This window comes from Globicephala melas, chromosome 12, assembly GCF_963455315.2.
Source record: "Globicephala melas chromosome 12, mGloMel1.2, whole genome shotgun sequence".
NCBI lineage: Eukaryota > Metazoa > Chordata > Mammalia > Artiodactyla > Delphinidae > Globicephala > Globicephala melas.
In genome coordinates, this window is record NC_083325.1 from 38,781,584 (window position 1) to 38,801,077 (window position 19,494).

General features: G+C 36.5%; 1 protein-coding gene across 6 annotated transcripts in view; it reads left to right on the forward strand.

The window, feature by feature from the left end:
• The window catches only part of PUS10 (pseudouridine synthase 10), a 69,288-nt gene that overhangs the window by 21,850 nt on the left and 27,944 nt on the right, over positions 1-19,494 (forward strand). For all 6 annotated transcript variants that reach the window (XR_009566133.2, XR_009566134.2, XM_030877312.3 and 3 more), the window contains exons 5-6: positions 15,746-15,780; positions 19,026-19,137. Coding sequence is in view for 4 of the 6 variants with exons in the window: in XM_030877312.3 (XP_030733172.1) it covers positions 15,746-15,780; positions 19,026-19,137 (147 nt within the window). In the remaining 2 variants the exon portion in view is untranslated. The remainder of the gene's footprint in view (positions 1-15,745; positions 15,781-19,025; positions 19,138-19,494) is intronic.

The window sequence follows — 19,494 nt, forward strand, 5'->3', positions numbered from 1 at the left end:
GTAATCTGAGTAGGTTTTTTTTTAATAACATTTTCTATTTGGTTACTAGGAAAGTAATGTGTGTATGTTTGTGTGCCTTGATATTTATCTTGTAACTGTCCAACTTTCTAGCCTCTATTATTAATTCTAGTGATATTCCCCTAATAATAATTCTATTATTAATTAATTCTGAATTAATTGTAATTCAGTTGGTTATCTAAATATGCTGTTACCTTATTTGCAAATAATGATCATTATTCTACTATTTTTTTCCTACTATTTATGTGTATATTTATTGTATATGTGTGTATGTATGTATGTGTGTGTGTGTATTTATCTTATAGACTTGACTAGGACCTCCAAAACATGTTACCTAATGGTAATACAAGTGACTCTTGTCTTAACCCTCAATAATAGGAATGTTTCTAGAGTTTAAATATTAATTATGTTGTTAACTCTTTTCTGATACATACTCTTTATTTAAGGAAGTTTGCTTCCATTCCAAGTATAGGAAGTTTTTTGAATCAGGAACAGATATTTTGCAGACATATTTTTCTCTTTTTAGCTATTATTATAGTCAAGTAAATGAATTGATTTTCTTATGTTGAACTTTTGTTGTTTTCCTGAGATAACATTTTTCAGTCATTTTATTTACATAAAAATTTGACTTATTAATATTTTATATAGGATTTTTACATATATACATAAATATGTATATATATGTAAATAAGAATAGCCTATTATCTACCATTTTTATGCTACCTTTGGTTTGGGTATTAAATTATGTGATTAGATTACATATTGGATTATGGTTTGAATATTAGATTATGTAAGCTATGTGGATTTAATTATCAGGCTTTCTATCATTTTTAAAAATTTTTAAAATTTATTTATTTTTTATACAGCAGGTTCTTATTAGTCATCAATTTTATATACATCAGTGTATACATGTCAATCCCAATCTCCCAATCCATCATACCACCACCACCACCACCACCCTCCACTGCTTTACCCCCTTGGTGTCCATACGTCTGTTCTCTACATCTGTGTCTCAACTTCTGCCCTGCAAACTGGTTCATCTGTAGCATTTTTCTAGGTTCCACATACATGCGTTAATATGCGATATTTGTTTTGCTCTTCCTGACTGACTTCACTCTGTATGACAGTTTCTAGAGCCATCCACGTCTCAACAAATGACCCAATTTCGTTCCTTTTTATGGCTGAGTAATATTCCATTGTATATATGTACCACATCTTCTTTATCCATTTGTCTGTCGATGGGCATTTAGGTTGCTTCCATGACCTGGCTATTGTAAATAGTGCTGCAATGAACATTAGGGTGCATGTGTCTTTTTGAATTATGGTTTTCTCTGGGTATGTGCCCAGTAGTGGGATTGCTGGATCATATGGTAATTCTATTTTTAGTTTTTAAAGGAACCTGCATACTGTTCTCCATAGTGGCTGTATCAATTTACATTCCCACCAACAGTGCAAGAGGGTTCCCTTTTCTCCACACCCTCTCCAGCATTTGTTGTTTGTAGATTTTCTGATGATGCCCATTCTAACTGGTCTGAGATGATACCTCATTGTAGTTTTGATTTGCATTTCTCTGATAATAGGTGATGTTGAGAGCTATCATGTGCTTCTTGGCCATCTGTATGTCCTCTTTGGAGAAATGTCTATTTAGGTCTTCTGCCCATTTTTTGGTTGAGTTGTTTGTTTTTTTAATATTGAGCTGCATGAGCTGTTTATATATTTTGGAGATTAATCCTTTGTCTGTTGATTCGTTTGCAAATATTTTCTCCCATTCTGAGGGTTGTCTTTTCGTCTTGTTTATGGTTTCCTTTGCTGTGCAAAAGCTTTGAAGTTTCATTAGGTCCCATTTGTTTATTTTTGTTTTTATTTCCATTACTCTAGGAGATGGATCAAAAGAGATCTTGCTGTGATTTATGTCAAAGAGTGTTCTTCCTATGTTTTCCTCTAAGAGTTTTATAGTGTCCGGTCTTACATTTACATTAAACTCCATTTTGAGTTTATTTTTGTGTATGGTGTTAGGGAGTGTTCTAATTTCATTCTTTTACATGTAGCTGTCCAGTTTTCTCAGCACCACTTATTGAAGAGACTGTCTTTTCTCCATTGTATATCCTTGCCTCCTTTGTCATAGATTAGTTGACCATAGGTGCGTGGGTTTATCTCTGGGCTTTCTATCTTGTTCCATTGATCTATATTTCTGTTTTTGTGCCAGTACCATATTGTCTTGATTACTATAGCTTTGTAGTATAGTCTCAAGTCAGGGAGTCTGATTACCCCAGCTCCGTTTTTCTTCCCTCAAGACTGCTTTGGCTATTCGGGATCTTTTGTGTCTCCATACAAATTTTAAGATTTTTTGTTCTAGTTCTGTAAAAAATACCATTGGTAATTTGGTAGGGATTGCATTGAATCTGTAGGTTGCTTTGGGTAGTATAGTCATTTTCACAGTATTGATTCTTTTAATCCAATAACATGGTATATCTGTCCATCTGTTGGTATCATCTTTAATTTCTTTCATCAGTGTCTTATAGTTTTCTGCATACAGGTCTTTTGTCTCCCTAAGTAGGTTTATTCCTAGGTATTTTATTCTTTTTGTTGCAATGGTAAATGGGAGTGTTTCCTTAACTTCTCTTTCAGATTTTTCATCATTAGTGTATAGGAATGCCAGAGATTTCTGTGCATTAATTTTGTATCCTGCAACGTTACCAGATTCATTGATTATCTCTAGTAGTTTTCTCGTGGCATCTTTAGGATTCTCTATGTATAGTATCACGTCATCTGCAAACAGTGACGGTTTTACTTCTTCTTTCCCAATTTGTATTCCTTTTCTTTCTTTTTCTTCTCTGATTGCTGTGGCTAGGACTTCCAAAACTATGTTGAATAATAGTGGTGAGAGTGGACATCCTTGTCTTGTTCCTGATCTTAGAGGAAATGCTTTCAGTTTTTCACTATTGAGAATGATGTTTGCTGTGGGTTTGTCATATATGGCCTTTATTATGTTGAGGTAGGTTCCCTCTATGCCCACTTTCTGGAGAGTTTTTATCATAAATGGGTGTTGAATTTTGTCAAAAGCTTTTTCTGCATCTATTGAGATAATCATATGGTTTTTCTTCTTCAATTTGTTAGTATGGTGTATCACATTGATTGATTTGCATATATTGAAGAATCCTTGCATCCCTGGGATAAATCCCACTTGATCATGGTGTATGATCCTTTTAATGTGTTGTTGGATTCTGTTTGCTAGTATTTTGTTGAGGATTTTTGCATCTATATGTATCAGTGTTATTGGTGTATAATTTTCTTTTTTTGTAGTATCTTTGTCTGGTTTTGGTATCAGGGTGATGGTGGCTTCATAGAATGGGTTTGGGAATGTTCCTTCCTCTGCAATTTTTTGGAAGAGTTTGAGAAGGATGGGTGTTAGCTCTTCTCTAAATGTTTGATAGAATTCACCTGTGAAGCCTTCTGCTCCTGGACTTCTGTTTGTTGGAAGATTTTTAATCACAGTTTCAATTTCATTACTTGTGATTGGTCTGTTCGTATTTTCTATTTCTTCCTGATTCAGTCTTGGAGGGTTATACCTTTGTAAGTATTTGTCCATTTCTTCCAGGTTGTCCATTTTATTGGCATAGAGTTGCTTGTAGTAGTCTCTTAGGATGCTTTGTATTTCTGCAGTGTCTGTTGTAGCTTCTCCTTTTTTCATTTCTAATTTTATTGATTTGAGTCCTCTCCCTCTTTTTCTTGATGAGTCTGGCTAATGGTTTATCAATTTTGTTTATCTTCTCAAAGAACCAGGTTTTAGTTTTATTGATCTTTGCTATTTTCTTTGTTTCTATTTCATTTATTTCTGCTCTGATCTTTATGATTTCTTTTCTTCTGCTAACTTTGGATTTTGTTTGTTCTTTTTTCTCTAGTTCCTTTAGGTGTAAGTTTAGATTGTTTATTTGAGATTGTTCTTGTTTCTTGAGGTAGCCTTGTATAGCTATAAACTTCCCCCTTAGAACTGCTTTTGCTGCATCCCATAGGTTTTGGATCGTCGTGTTTTCACTGTCATTTGTCTCTAGGTATTTTTTGATTTCCTCTTTGATTTCTTCAGTGATCTCTTGGTTATTTAGTAATATATTGTTTAGCCTCCATGTGTTTGTGTTTTTTTCATTTTTTTCCCTGTAATTCATTTCTAATCTCATAGTGTTGTGGTCAGAAAAGATGCTTGATATGATTTTAATTTTCTTAAATTTACTGAGGCTTGATTTGTGACCCAAGATGTGATCTATCCTGGAGAATGTTCCGTGTGCACTAGAGAAGAAAGTGTAATCTGATGTTTTTAGATGGAATGTCCTATAAATATCAATTAAATATATCTGGTCTATTGTGTCGTTTAAAGCTTCTGTTTCCTTATTTATATTCATTGTGGATGATCTGTCCATTGGTATAAGTGAGGTGTTAAAGTCCCCCACTATTATTGTGTTACTGTCGATTTCCTCTTTTAGAGCTGTTAGCAGTTGCCTTATGTACTGAGCTGCTGCTACGTTGGGTGTATATATATTAATCGTTGTATCTTCTTATTGGACTGATTCCTTGATCATTATGTAGTGTCCTTCCTTGTCTCTTGTAACATTCTTTATTTTAAGGTCTATTTTATCTGATATGAGTGTTGCTACTCCAGCTTTCTTTTGATTTCCATTTGCATGGAATATCTTTTTCCATCCCCTCACTTTCAGTCTGTATGTGTTCCTAGGTCTGAAGTGGGTCTCTTGTAGACAGCATATAGATGGGTCTTGTTTTTGTATCCATTCCACAAGCCTGTGTCTTTTGGTTGGAGCATTCAATCCATTCATGTTTAAGGTAATTATCGATATGTATGTTCCTATGACCATTTTCTAAATTGTTTTGGTTTTGTTTTTGTAGGTCCTTTTCTTCTCTTGTGTTTCCCACTAAGAGAAGTTCCTTTAGCATTTGTTGTAGAGCTGGTTTGGTGGTGCTGAATTCTCTTAGCTTTTGCTTGTCTGTAAAGCTTTTGATTTCTCCATCAAATCTGAATGAGATCCTTGCTGGGTAGAGTAATCTTGGTTTTAGGTTCTTCCCTTTCATAACTTTAAGTATATCATGCCACTCCCTTCTGGCTTGTAGAGTTTCTGCTGAGAAATCAGCTGTTAACCTTATGGGAGTTCCCTTGTATGTTGTCATTTTTCCCTTGCTGCTTTCAATAATTTTTCTTTGTCTTTAATTTTTGCCAATTTGATTACTATGTGTCTTGGCATGTTTCTCCTTGTGTTTATCCTGTATGGGACTCTCTCTGCTTCCTGGACTTGGGTGACTATTTCCTTTCCCATGTTAGGGAAGTTTTCGACTATAATCTCTTCAGATATTTTCTCGGGTCCTTTCTCTCTCTCTTCTCCTTCTGGGACCCCTATAATGTGAATGTTGTTGCATTTAATGTTGTCCCAGAGGTCTCTTAAGCTGTCTTCATTTCTTTTCATTCTTTTTTTTTTTTTATTCTGTTCCGCAGCAGTGAATTCCACCATTCTGTCTTTCAGGTCACTTATCCGTTCTTCTGCCTCAGTTATTGTGCTATTGATTCCTTCTAGTATAGTTTTCATTTCAGTTATTGTATTGTTCATCTCTGTTTGTTTGTTCTTTAATTCTTCTAGGTCTTTGTTAAACATTTCTTGCATCTTCTCGATCTTTGCCTCCATTCTTTTTCCGAGGTCCTGGATCATCTTCACTATCATTATTCTGAATTCTTTTTCTGTAAGGTTGCCTATCTCCACTTCATTTAGTTGTTTTTCTGGGGTTTTATCTTGTTCCTTCATCTGGTACATAGCCCTCTGCCTTTTCATCTTGTCTACCTTTCTGTGAATGTGGATTTTGTTCCACAGGCTGCAGGATTGTAGTTCTTCTTGCTTCTGCTGTCTGCCCTCTGGTGGATGAGGCTATCTAAGAGGCTTGTGCAAATTTAGGCTTTCTATCTTTTGTCTTTGGAAAATTTTAGCAACAAAGGAGTAATCTGTTTCTGTTTCTTGAAGTTCTGGTAGACTACACTTAAGAAAACATTTTAGGGAGTACTAAGGGGAGATCTTTATTACTTTTTCTGTTTATTCTGTTGAAGGTTATTGGTCTATATGGGTTTGTTCATTCATCTTGAGTGAAATTTTAATTATTTGTATATTTCTTCAAAATTGTTCATTTCAGTCACATCAGTAGTTCTCAGAGTGTTGTGTAGGGACTACTAGGTGTCCTTGCAAGAGATTAATAAGGCCAAAAGTATTTTCATAATATATATAATTATTTGCCTTTTTCATTCTCATCCTCTCAAGAGTATACAGTGGAGTTTTCCAGAGGCTACATGATATGTACTATTGCAGCAAATTGAATGTAGAAGCAGATATGAAAAAACAGCTATCTTTTATTAAGATATATACTGAGGAAATTGCAAAAATGTACTGCATTGCCATTCTTCTAAATTATTTTGTTTGAAAAATATAATATTTTAAAAATGTTAGCATGTAGTAGATTTATTACTTTGTTATCAATTTTAGATGAATTAATATTTTTAAATTTTTTAGTTTCAATTACTAATATTATAAATATTGATAGATATAACCAACATAAACAAAAGCTATATTGGGTTCTCAAAAATGTTTAATACTGTAAAAAGTCGTGAAACCGAACTGTTTGAGAACCACTGATCTAGATTTAATAATTTAATTTTTTTGAAAATGCATGTACTTATCAGCTATGTTTCTTGAAATCTTCTTTGAATAGAATATTCTGCCTTCTGCCTTATGGGTATGTTTTTATCTATATATATATATATGTATATATACGCACACACACACATACACACACATATATACATACATATATATATCTGCATCTGTACGTACACATACGTATTTGCTGCATCTTTGTTTTTTACATATTTATTGTGTGTCTCTTCATGTGTGCTTGTGAGCAGAACCCCAATGTAGATAGAAGAACTGGCCCACTTGGTATTTTGGATCTTCTTTGTGGCTGATTTTGTCCACAGGCCAAGTTTACAGAAGTGACTTAGATATGTGAACTGGCAGACTTCTGATGGTCGGCCTGGATGAAAGGCATGGAGTTCCTGATCTGTAGCAGAAAGAGTGGGAGGCTCTCCCAGGGAAGTTGCTGTCATAGGCCAGCCCTATGCTCTGATGGTTACATTGGATTTCTTTTTTTGTGGCACACGGGCCTCTCACTGCTGCGGCCCCTCCCATTGTGGAGCACAGGCTCTGGATGCGCAGGCCCAGCGGCCATGGCTCACGGGCCCAGCTGCTCCGCGGCATGCAGTATCCCCCCAGACCGCGGCACGAACCCGTGTCCCCTGCATCGGCAGGCGGACTCTCAACCACTGCGCCACCAGGGAAGCCCTACATTGGATTTCTTGAAACCTATATTGTGTCCAAGGTAGGAATCCAGAAAACTCCCTAGACTGAGTCTGCTATATACAGGATTCTGGCCACTATGAATCCCATGGTCAGTACTTTTCTGGGGCCTGCAGTCTATGCATGCCAGCTGTCTGTCCTCAGTGTACCCTCTTCCCCAATCCCATCAAGATGGACTATTTGATCTTCTTATCCATGATGACTATCTAGAAGCCTCTGGCTCTGAAGGCCAGTGCCTGTGGAGATGTACTGCAGGGCACAGATGAGATGCCTGGGCCTGGTACCTCCTGCCTGCTACCTGTGCACTGGGAGCTCCTTCTTGGAAGGGAAAAATCCAGCACAGTGAGGCATAGGGTTACAAGCCAAGACCTAGGACAGGGTTTTAGCTGTTAAAGCCTCAACTTATTCTTTCAGCAAAAGGGCTGAGGACTGTTGAACAAGGGTTAGTTTGAAGGCATTGAGATCCAAGACTGGAAAAGACCCTAATCCTTCTCCTTGCTGTACCTGTCAAAATCATTTCCTTTATCCAGAGGCAGGTTGAGCAATTGCTTGGATTTTTTCAGTAGCCTCCTAAAAGCTGTCCCTGCTTCCATGCTTGTCCCCTACCACTTTAAAAAGTAAATCAATTCATGTCCTTCCTTTGCTTACCCTCCTGTGTCTCCCCATCTCCCTCAGAGTAAAAGCAAAGTCCTTTAATTGCCTACAAGGTCCTGTACTGGCCCTGCCCTACCACTGCAGCTTAGTTCTTTGACTTCATCACTTGATACTTGTTCTCTTTCCTGACTGTTCCAGCCACATTGGACACAACAGGCACACTTCTGCCTCAGGGCCTTTGCATTGCTATTCTCTCTGCCTAAAATATTTCTCCCTCAGATATATGTATGGCTTATTCCCTCACCTCCTTCATATCTTTTTTCCTTCTCAGTGAGGCTTTCCCTTACTACCCTGTTTAAAATTGCAAATTGCTCTTCTTCCATTCCTCTTTCCTATCTGTTACTTTTCTCCACTGTATTTATCATTTCTCATTGCATTTATCACATAAAACAGCATGTGATTTGTTTACTTATTTTGCTTGTTTTCTGTTTGACTATAAATTTTGTAAGGACAGGGATTTGTGTCTGTTTTGTCTACTAATATATGCCTACCACACATGGACACAATGTTATTTGTCATTGACTATAGTCACTCTGGACCATATCCAGCATGTCTTACCCAGGTTCCCAGCAGCAGCAGCAGTGGCAATTTATATCTATCCAATGATCAGAGTAAGAGGAAGAAAGGGGGAATGGGAGGAAGGAGGTTTTTCCTTCTCCTCTGCTCCCCAGGGACCCTCATACTTTTTTTTTTTTTTTTTGCTGAAAAACACAAAACCTTTGAGGTTGAGATAATATCCTTAGAGAAAGAGAGAGAAAATTACGTTCCGCAGTAAATAACAGTTCTATACTTTTTAACATGTTATATAAAAAGAACAGAAAATTAGAAAATGTCTGGCTTCATTTTCGTTTTTCTCAACCCTGTGGAGAAAGAAAATGTAGAGGATTGGGGTGGGTTTTTAAATATGGCTAACAGAACATTTATTTATCAAAAGAGACATCCAGACTCAGTGTGTTAGTTTTACATCACAGGTCTGACATCCGAGATTCTGGGGAAAAGAAGAGTGGCAGGGAGGTGACGGTGGTGAGGAGACATGGGGGTAGCTAAGTGGAAGAGTCTAGAGGGGTTCTAGGAGGATATTCTCCCTACCTCTCTTTCTGCCACCATTCCTGACACCAAACCTGACCCAAGGTGAGGAGCGGGCAGATGTTCAAAGTGTTGCAGACTGCAGGGTGGGGAGGAGGAGGAGGAAAGCTCAGGCAGTTTTGCTGGGTGGGAAGAGGGAATAAGAGTTTCTATTGTTACTAACATCATTATTGAGCCTAGTTCCCAACTGGCTATTTGTATGCAAGAAAAATACATAAAAGAGTGTGTGTGTGTGTGTGTGTGTGTGTGTGTGTGTGTGTGTGTGTGTGTGTGTGTGTGTGTGTGTGTTGGGAGAAGAAGAAAGAGCAGGGCGTAGTACTTATAGCTGCCCACACAACTATTGTCATTTCCCTGTTGGTGCATGTCTATATTTGCTTTACCCTTGTAATTATAAATGAGTCCAAGAGATGTGTAGGATTCAAAAGACTTCAGAGTTTTAAGGGCATTAGTGGTAATTTAGAAACCCCAGCACCACTGTCGATCACCAAGTCCTGCTGGTCTGTGTCTTTATTGTCTCTTACAGCTGCCCCCTCCTCTCCATTCCTACCGCCACTGCCATATGTGTTATTTCTTACTTGAATTACTGCTTTCGTTTACGAAACGTCTTCATTTCCCTTAGTTCCATCTTCTTCCTCTAGTTCCCACTGCAACCAGAGTGAGCATTCCTGATGACAAATGTGACCATGCTACTCCACTGCTTAAAATCCTTCTGTGGCACCATATTGCCTTAAGTGTAAAATCTAAACCTCTTAGCATGGGTACACTAGTTCTATGACCTTAGTCCTGCTTCCTCCTTTGCACTTCGCAGCCACACGTCCTCAGCTCTTTAGGGACCACTAACCTTTAGTTCCCAGAACCTTCCTCATGCTCCGTGACCTTTGCACAACAGTTTCCTCTATTTGGAATGTACTTTCCCCACTCTTCACCCAGTTAATTCTCAATCCCTGATTCTTCAGAGCTCAGATTAGGTGTCACTTCTTGATAACTCTAATGCCAAGGCTGAGCTGAGGATGCCCTAAGTGTCCACTCAGAATATGTCCTTGTCACAGCCCCCACCATTCTGTATTTTTATTTGTATTAATATTATTAATCATTATTATGGTTTTATTATCATTTTACTTACCTTTATTCTCTCCTAGTTCACGAGTTCCCTTATGGGCAGAAACTAGTCTTTCAGGTCTGTTTTCTCAGTAAAGATATCACCACATAGGAGGTACCCCCCAAATAATGAAGTGTTGAGCCCCTTTATCTTATAGTTGAGAAACCAAGACTCAGAGAGGTAAGCCACCTTGCAAAGTGCTCACACAATGTTTAGAGTCTAGTGTTTGTTTCCCTCTGTCAGGAATTACAGATTCAGGTGTCTGTAAGGGCCAGATAGGCAACAAATATGAGAGAAGTGGATTGTCTTTTTTACAGTCATTCTGACATTTTTCTGAACATATGCCTGTTTCACACTGTATTTTCCCATGTATAATAAAGAAATATTTTTGTACAAGAAATACTTTATTTTTCTCTTAAGCTACCGCATAAGAAAAGCGATAGTGTGAATATGATGGTTATATTGTGACTTGATCAATTATAGAAGATCAAATGTGCTGCCATGGGAATTTGTATACACATAATGTGGCACTTCCTGTTATGGTTTCAATCTTTGGATTCATGCCCTAGCTTGGCACTCAAAATCTGCTGACCTTTCCAGTTTCATCTCTAGTCTCTGAACCCCTACTCACATTTATGTACACACATACATACCCCAAGCTCCAACTTTACTGAATTGTAGTTCCCCAACATGCCTTTTTTTCTTTTTATTGAAGTGTAGTTGATTCACAATGCTGTGCCAATCTCTGCTGTGCACCACAGTGACTCAGTTTTATACACATAGACATGATTTTCTATATTCTTTTCCATGATGGTTTATCCCAGGAGATTGGATATAGTTGCCTGTGCTATACAGTAGGACCTTGCTGTTTATCCATTCTAAATGTAATAGTTTGCATCTACCAACCGCAGACTCCCAGTCCATCCCTCTCGGCAACCACAAGTCTGATCTCTATGTCAGTGAGTCTGTTTCTGTTCTGTAGATAGGTTCATTTGTGCCATATTTTAGTTTCCACATGTAAGTGATATCATATGGCATTTGTCTTTCTCTTTCTGACTTCACTTAGTGTGATAATACTTGCATCCATGTTGCTGCAAATGGCATTATTTCATTCTTTTTTTACGACTGAGTAGTATTCCATTGTATATATGTACCACAGCTTCTTTATCCATTCATCTGTCAATGGACATTTAGGTTGTTTCCATGTTTTGGCTATTGTGAACAGTGCTGCTAATGAACATAGGGGTGCATGTACCTTTTTGAATTATAGTTTTTTCTGGGTATGTGCCAAGGAGGGGGTTACTGAATCATATGGTAATTCTAATTTTAGTTTTCTGAAGAACCTCCATACTGTTCTCCAGCAGTACAACTTACATTCCCACCAACACTGTAGGAGGGTTCCCTTTTCTCCACACCCTCTACAGCATTTGTTATTTGTAGACTTTTTAAGATGGCCATCCTGACCGGTGTGAGATAGTACCTCATTGTAGTTTTGATTTGCATTTCTCTAATAATTAGTGATGTTGAGCATCTTTTCATGTGCCTATTGGCCATCCGTATGTCTTCTTTGGAGAAATGTCTATTAAGGACTTCTGCCCATTTTTCAATTGGGTTGTTTGCTTTTTTGTTGTTGAGTTGTATGAGCTGTTTGCCCTTGTCGGTTGCATCATTTGCAAATAATTTCTCCCATTCTGTAGGTGGTCTTTTCATTCTTTTTATGGTTTCCTTTGCTGTGCAAAAGCTTGTAAGTTTGATTAGGTCCCATTTGTTTATTTTTGTTTTTGTTTCTATTGCCTTGGGAGACTGACCTAAGAAAATATTGGTACGATTAGAGAATGTTTTGCCTATGCTCTCTTCTAGGAGTTCTGTGGTGTCGTGTCTTATGTTTAAGTCTTTAAGCCATTTTGAGTTTATTTTTGTGCATGGTGTGAGGGTGTGTTCTAACTTCATTTATTTACATGCAGCTGTCCAACTTTCCCAGTACCACTTGCTGAAGAGACTGTCTTTTTCCCGTTTTATATTCTTGTCTCCTTTGTTGAAGATTAATTGATGATAGGTGTGTGGGTTTATTTCTGGGCTCTCTATTCTGTTCCATTGATCCATATGTGACAACATGCCATTTTTAATTCCTCCCCTTCTCTCTCTGTTCTTCCTTCCTTCCTTCCACCTCTGCTTGAATCAGCCTCAATCCCTGGCCTTACTGTAACCCACTCTCATAGTTTGGTGCTGGATGCACCCCCAGCTCAGAACTCTAAGCTTAAAAGCCATTCCCTGGACTTCCCTGGTGGCGCAGTGGTTAAGAATACGCCTGCCAATGCAGGGGTCACAGGTTCGGTCCCTGGTCCAGGAAGATCTCACATGCTGCGGAGCAACTAAGCCCCTGCGCTGCAACTACTGAGCCTGCACTCTAGAGCCCGGAGCCACAACTACTGAGCCCATGCACCACAACTGGTGAAGCCCACATGCTCTAGGGCCCGCGGGCCACAACTACCGAACCTGCTTGCTGCAGTTACTGAAGCCCACACGCCTAGAGCCTATGCTCCACAACAAGAGAAGCCACCGCAACAAGAAACCCGTGCACTGCAACATAGAGTAGCCCCTGCTCGCCACAGCTAGAGAAAGCCCGCACACAGCAACAAAGACCCAACGCAGCCAAAAAATAAAAAGGAAAAAAAAAAAAAATTCCCAGGCATAGAGTTTCCATGATGTGTGTATACAGGTATATGCTTATGTGTGTGTGTCTGTATGTCTGTGTATGGCCAGAGTGCACAAGCACTTTTAGCAAGCACGTTATTCAACTGCCCCATTTAACAAAGCTGAGCCCAGGATTAAATTCTGTGGTTTCTGAATTTTCAGGAGGTGACATGCTGCCTTTGGTATCAAATTTGATTAAACTTGATAACTTTAATGCCATTTGGTTCTGTTGGAGAGGAAGAATTAAATTGCTTACTCTAGAGAATGAATTTTTTCCACTAAGGAAAAGAACATTTATTAAAATTATCTTGGTGACTGAAAGGGGGAAATGTACTTCTTTTTCCTCAGCAGAAGCAGGTCCAAGGCATTATTAGCACGTGATAAAAATTGAATAATTGAGCAACACTGACTACTTTGGGATTCAGGTTTCCAGCCCCTGCTGTGTGATTAGTTCAGTTCAACCTGCTGGCATGCTTAAGCAGGGAGCCTGCAAAGGATTAGGAAGGAAAAACCCTTTAACAAATCTCAGGTACTGAAGACATTTGATTTAATTTTACATGTTACAAAGATAATCTGGTTTCCCTTGGCAACCTCCAGTTCTACCCTACGTTATAATCAGAGGATGGTAGGTAGATTACAGACTTGATGGCATCATCTGGAAGTGACCATAGGGAACAGAGTTTGCCTCAAAAGAGGAGAGAAAAAGGTCAACATAAAAGGACAAAAGAGTCTGAGTTCCCTTAAAAAAAGGACAGATAGTTCTCTATAACTCAGATACCCATGAGGGTTTCATTGATGAGGGAGGTTCCAGAACTACTTATAGCAGAGCAGTTTGGGACATGAGGGAAAGGGATCAAGCCTTTTAAGTCTTTAAAGGGATAATAATTTTATTACTTGTGAAATACAGATAAGGTTTTAATTCAAAAATGACAGTAATAGTTACCATTTATTAAGTACATGCCAGGAATCTTACTTGATTCTTTACATACATAATTTCATTAAATCCTTATAATATCTCTGCAAGGGGAGTATTAATATCCCTTTACAGATGAGGAAACAAGTATTTATTGATCTGTTAAATAAAGTATGGAGGCTGAAGGAAGGTGGCGTAACATTGAATACAAGGTTTCAACTTTAGTCGATTTATTTATTTTTTTATTATTTATTTTTTCTATGATCTCAAAGTCCTATAAGTCTTAATAGCCCCTGTTACAAAACAGTATACTAAGTAATGTCCATTAATGATGACCTTTAGCCATCCAGAAAATTTTAAATTACAATCATCTTAGTCTAACTCTCTTATTTTATACATTAGGAAACAGAGTGCCAGAAATCTGGTAAAGCCTAAAGCCAGGTCTTCTGACAACTCATAATTTGTGTATTACACCATGCCCATGCACTTTCAGAGAGAGCTTGAGTAAATGGAAGGCAAGAAGGAAGGGGTCTTGCAGCGCTATAAATGGTATTAGTTTGAGCTAGCAAAGTAAACAAACTAACAGATCGGAAGGTACTGATGAGACATTTAGGCATTGGGAACAGTTCTAGTTCTTACCTAGCTAGTGATTAATTTATTCTGCTTGGCTCATGTCTGAACAAAGTAATGCACATAATGTTTCCAAATGATCCTAAGTCTTTAGCAGTCTCTGGTGCCCCACCAGCCACTTGAAGTTTAAAAGGACAGGGTTCTACATATGAACAACAAAAGCTGTCTCTCTCTCTCTCTCTGTCTCTCTGTCTCTTTCTCTTTGTCTTTGTCTCCCTGTCTCTCTCTCTCTGTGTCTTGCTCTCTCTGTCCCTCTCTTTCTCCAGGTCTTGAAGTGGATGTGACTGGCCATTTTTGTGACATGTAGAAGCAGAGACTACTTATGGCATTTTATTGACTTACACACGTATGCTTCTGTCATGTTCACAGAATGCTGTATATACAAGGCAGGCCATGTATTACCTTTCTTTAAGGTGAAAGCTATGGGAGTCTAATGGCAAACTGAGAAATCTTAGTGTCACACACTTACCATGCAAAGCATTTTATATGAATTTCACTTAATCCTCATAACGACCATGATTGTGAATGTTATTGTTTTCATTTTAGCAACTTTTTCAGTTTTTTATTAATCCTTCCCAGAACATTCTCCCTAGCATTTAATTATGAGAATTTTCAAAACTATATTAAAGTTGAAAGAATTGTACAGTGAACACCCATATACCCACCTAGATTCTATACTTGTTGCTATTTTTCTTTATTTGCTTTATTATATACCTATCAATTTATCCAGCCACCCATCTTAGTTTTTGTTGTATTTCAAAGTGAGTTATAGACATTAGCACATTTTACTCCTAAACACTTACATGTGGATATCATTAATTAGAGTTAAAAATGTTAGCTCTATTAAAAAAACAAAAAAAACTGAGTCCTTCTTTGGAGACATAGTATGTACTCCTCAATTACTTTGAACTTTCCCCTATGAAATAGTAAGATATTTAAATATATATATATAAGCTACCCATATTAAAAAACACTTGTAACTCATTAATGAGAAATAGAAATCTGTGGGGAGGAGGGGGATACCACTGTTGAATTCATAGGCCACAGCAAGCCAGCACTACAAAGTGGCATCTTACCTCACTTCTGATTTTAAATGAGATTGAGGTCATTGCTGCATTTCTGAACACTAACTCCTCTCCTGAAAAGGAGAGTTTGATTAGCCAATTACTTAAGCAGTTTACTAATGATATTGGAACCAAATTTCAATGAACATTTTTTCCCTTTTCTTTCTGGGTGTGACTAAATTGCCTACAGCATGCTGCATGGTTGCTGGTAAAACAGGAAATGGGGTAAGTAATTTAGGTAGGGAATTTTTACTACCCTTTAAATATAAGCTACCTGATTCTTAAAGTACTTTTACTACTACTATCTCTTTTTTTAGAGGGAGTTCACTAGCTGCTAGAGAAATTGGCACAAAGAGGAAATTTTTATTGTGTATATTTAAGGTGTTAACCTTGTTTAATTGGTTTATTTGCACAGCATATTAGTAGTCTATTAAAGCAGACTCATTTTTTTTTGGTAGATTTATCATGAATGTAAATGCATGTAGTTTGGCAACTTATTTTAAAGGAACACATTTTATACTGGTTTTAGAAACTAAATTATAAAATTAATTATGCTATAAAAGATACATAGTAAAGTCCTAGTTAAGGCAGAACAACAGTGAGTTTATACATAGATAAGACATAGAAAACATAGGTCCACAATTCTTTATCTGAAACCCTTGGTGCCAAATGTGTTTTGAAATTTAGAATTTTTTAGACTTTAGAAATATAATGCAGTATAAATACCATATATAATATACCCATCTCCCCTAGAGTCTGGGATAGTACTATATAATCAAACATTACTATTTCTGCAGTGAAATATATGAATAGTCACAATAAATTTGATAAACAAAGTCTAAATAAATAGCCTCACATGTTCAAGTCAGAGTTTGGTTGCCAACTGAGTTAAGGAAAAAATCTTTAATTTCCCAGAGCTTTCTGGATTTTGAAATTAAAAATTTTATACCAGTATGAAAAGGACCATGTGACTACTGGAGTTTCCTGTGTACTCTGGAAAGAAAACCACAGAGAGAAGTATAAATTTCTGTATCAGAATCTCATACTTGGTGTTTTATAGAAAATTAGTTGATTTGGCTTTTTTGTGTGTGTTGTATTTCACATCTGCATTTTTAAAAGGGTAGTAACCACATATTTATTAAAGGTTTGGGGGTTCTGTTAGGTTATGTTAAATTAGTCTCAAATGCTTGTGATTCTGGCATAATAAAATTTGATCCTATGAGAAATTTGTTAGCATAGTCAAGTCAGAGCATGCTATTTTTTAAATGTTTCCAGTTTGCATCTATCTTGCTTGCTGTTGTTATTTCTTATTGAAGGATTTTAAACTAAGCTTAGTTCTTCCAAAAGATCCTGATCAATATAGGGATACTAGAACAGAAAAAAATATAGAATAGTAGTCTTTTCTCTCAGTGTCCCTAGTTCATTCTAATATCAAAAGGTTGTGGAGGAATTGCCGTTAAAGAATTGATTCAAGGAATTTAGGAAAAAATGTATTGGATATTTTGGTTCATATTTGCTTTAGAATGGTTATTCTGTTGTATCTATAGCAAAAGTGATCCTAATTAATATCCTCATCATTAGTTATCTAGCAGAGGAAAGAGGGAAATGCAGTTACTAAGTATTAAATTGGTACTGAATTTACCTTAATGACTACTGATTCCCCTAAAGGACCATCAGCCATAAGCTAAGGACCTTTGTGAAAACATTCACCCTAAATTATATTAGAAAAGATATTAGCCACATTCAACTTGCAGGATTGAAAATATGGAGTTTTAAGTATTATATTTTTGCCTTAAATGTGAGGTTAAGATTTCCAAAATGTCTCTTAACGCTTTCTTATAGCTCTTTAATCTGGAAGGAAAAAATTACTGTTGAAGTTTTTAAACTGGATTAACGTGCTTTAAATGTTTTTCAGAGACATGAGGGACTTAAAGTATCAGTTTTCTTAAATATATAATGAGTAATGTTTTAATCCATTTTTAGGATTGGCTTTGGCTACAATCCTTTGTACTCTCTAGAGTCTAAACAATTTTTAAAGGGTTTTCCATTCTTGTGTTTTCTGTTTCACCTTTTTATTCTTTAAAATGTGTGCTCATACCTTAATTATTTACTTTTCAACTGCGATGCTATTTTATGCAAACATCATTAGTTAAACTGTTGATACAATATCAAGATAGTCTGAAAATTTCTAAAATGTTTCTGATAGAGAACTAGGAACAGTTTATGAAGCTAAAACGCTCAGTGTTTGAATAAGTTCTTAAGTGTAAGGAACTAACTTAATTTTTTTGTCAGATGTAGGGCTTATCAGAGTATTTCATTGTTAAACCACAATCCCAAAGCATATGAAAGCACTCTGTTTAACCATTTATTCTCAGCTGGATAAGAATGGGTAGATCAACTATTTCTTAATTTGCATCTTTTAGAGGGACAGTGGTCTTTGTGTGTGTGTGTGTGTGTGTGTGTGTGTGTGTGTGTGTGTATGTGTGTGTATTTAGATCAATTAAGTTTAGCCATTAGCTAAATTATTTTTTGTTTTCTACCTGTAATTCTTAGTGTCTTTTGGTCTTGAGGAATTAAATTACAATGGATATTGACTATATTGTCCTTTCTAATAGTGAAAATAGGACATTGAAAGAAATGATTCGCAAGTTGGCCTAAACACCTCTCTTGTTAAAAGCAGTCCTGTAAATAGCTATAGGACTGATTTGAAGTTTTAATTATTTGAATGATACAGCCTGTTTAATAGTGATACTGCAGAGTAGGACTGTTTAAATATTACCATACCATGTTTTTCTTTCCTTTTTCTTCAGTTCCTTTCTATCTCATTTTAGGTTACAAACTAAAAGCTAGAACTCATAATTGGGACTTCCCCAAACCTATTTATTGGCTCATGAGTAGATTTTGGGGGAATGTAAAATATTTATTGAGATATTTATATGTTGTTAAATTGATGAGCATTCTAGAACACTGATACTTTAGGATTTGATACTTCTTCTTTACCAGTAAAGAGAAGTACAGCTTTTACATTGATTTCCCAAAAGTAAGCCCCCATTATCAGAAAGAGAGTAGATACAAACATTTTTGGTCTGAGATTATTGTAATACACAGTTTGTAGTTTCTAAGCAATAAATAATCCTCTCTATTCCACCTTTCCATCTTCTGATGTATAAATCCTGGAATCTGGCAATTCTATCTCAGAAAAACCTCATTTGTATGCTTTTGTCTTTGAAGCTTCAAAAACTGTCTTATATGCCATTAAAAAAAAGCAGTTTCTTGATTCTACTAGAATATAGGTCCATGAACTGAGGAATTTTTGTCTGCTTTGGTCTCTGCTTTCTATCTAATGTGTACAATAGTGCCTGGGACATAGTAGGCACTCAATAATATATACTTTTTAATAATCACATAAATTCTTACTTTCATAAAAATGAAGCTTTTCATGTCAGTGAATTAATTTTTATGTTATTCAGAAAGCAGAGTCTGTCGCTGGAAAGAAATGATACAGTTCAGCTAAAAGAAGCCTACAAATGGATAACTCACCCCCTGTTTTCAGAGGAACTGGGTGTTCCCATTGATGGAAAGGTATTGGGTCATCAGCATTTTTAATTTTATTCTGTGGTTTTACTAGTTTTATTTCATTAAATGGCAGAGTTTTGGTTATCCAAAAGAATCTTCTCTTTCAATAATCCAATGAAGGATTTTTAAGATTTTAAAATGTTAATTTCTAACAGTCTTAAATTGAGGTTAAGGTTTTTCTTTGTTTCTTTTTTTTTTTTAAAGATTTCTTTGTGATCCAAGACACTTATAACAGGTGCAGTGTATCCTAATTGACCTTAAAAGGTTAGAAGTGAATCTTTGCCTTTAGTATATTTATAGTTTAATTAGATAGATTTACTGATACAAAGCTAAACATAAATAACTAGGAACAAGTGTGGAGTC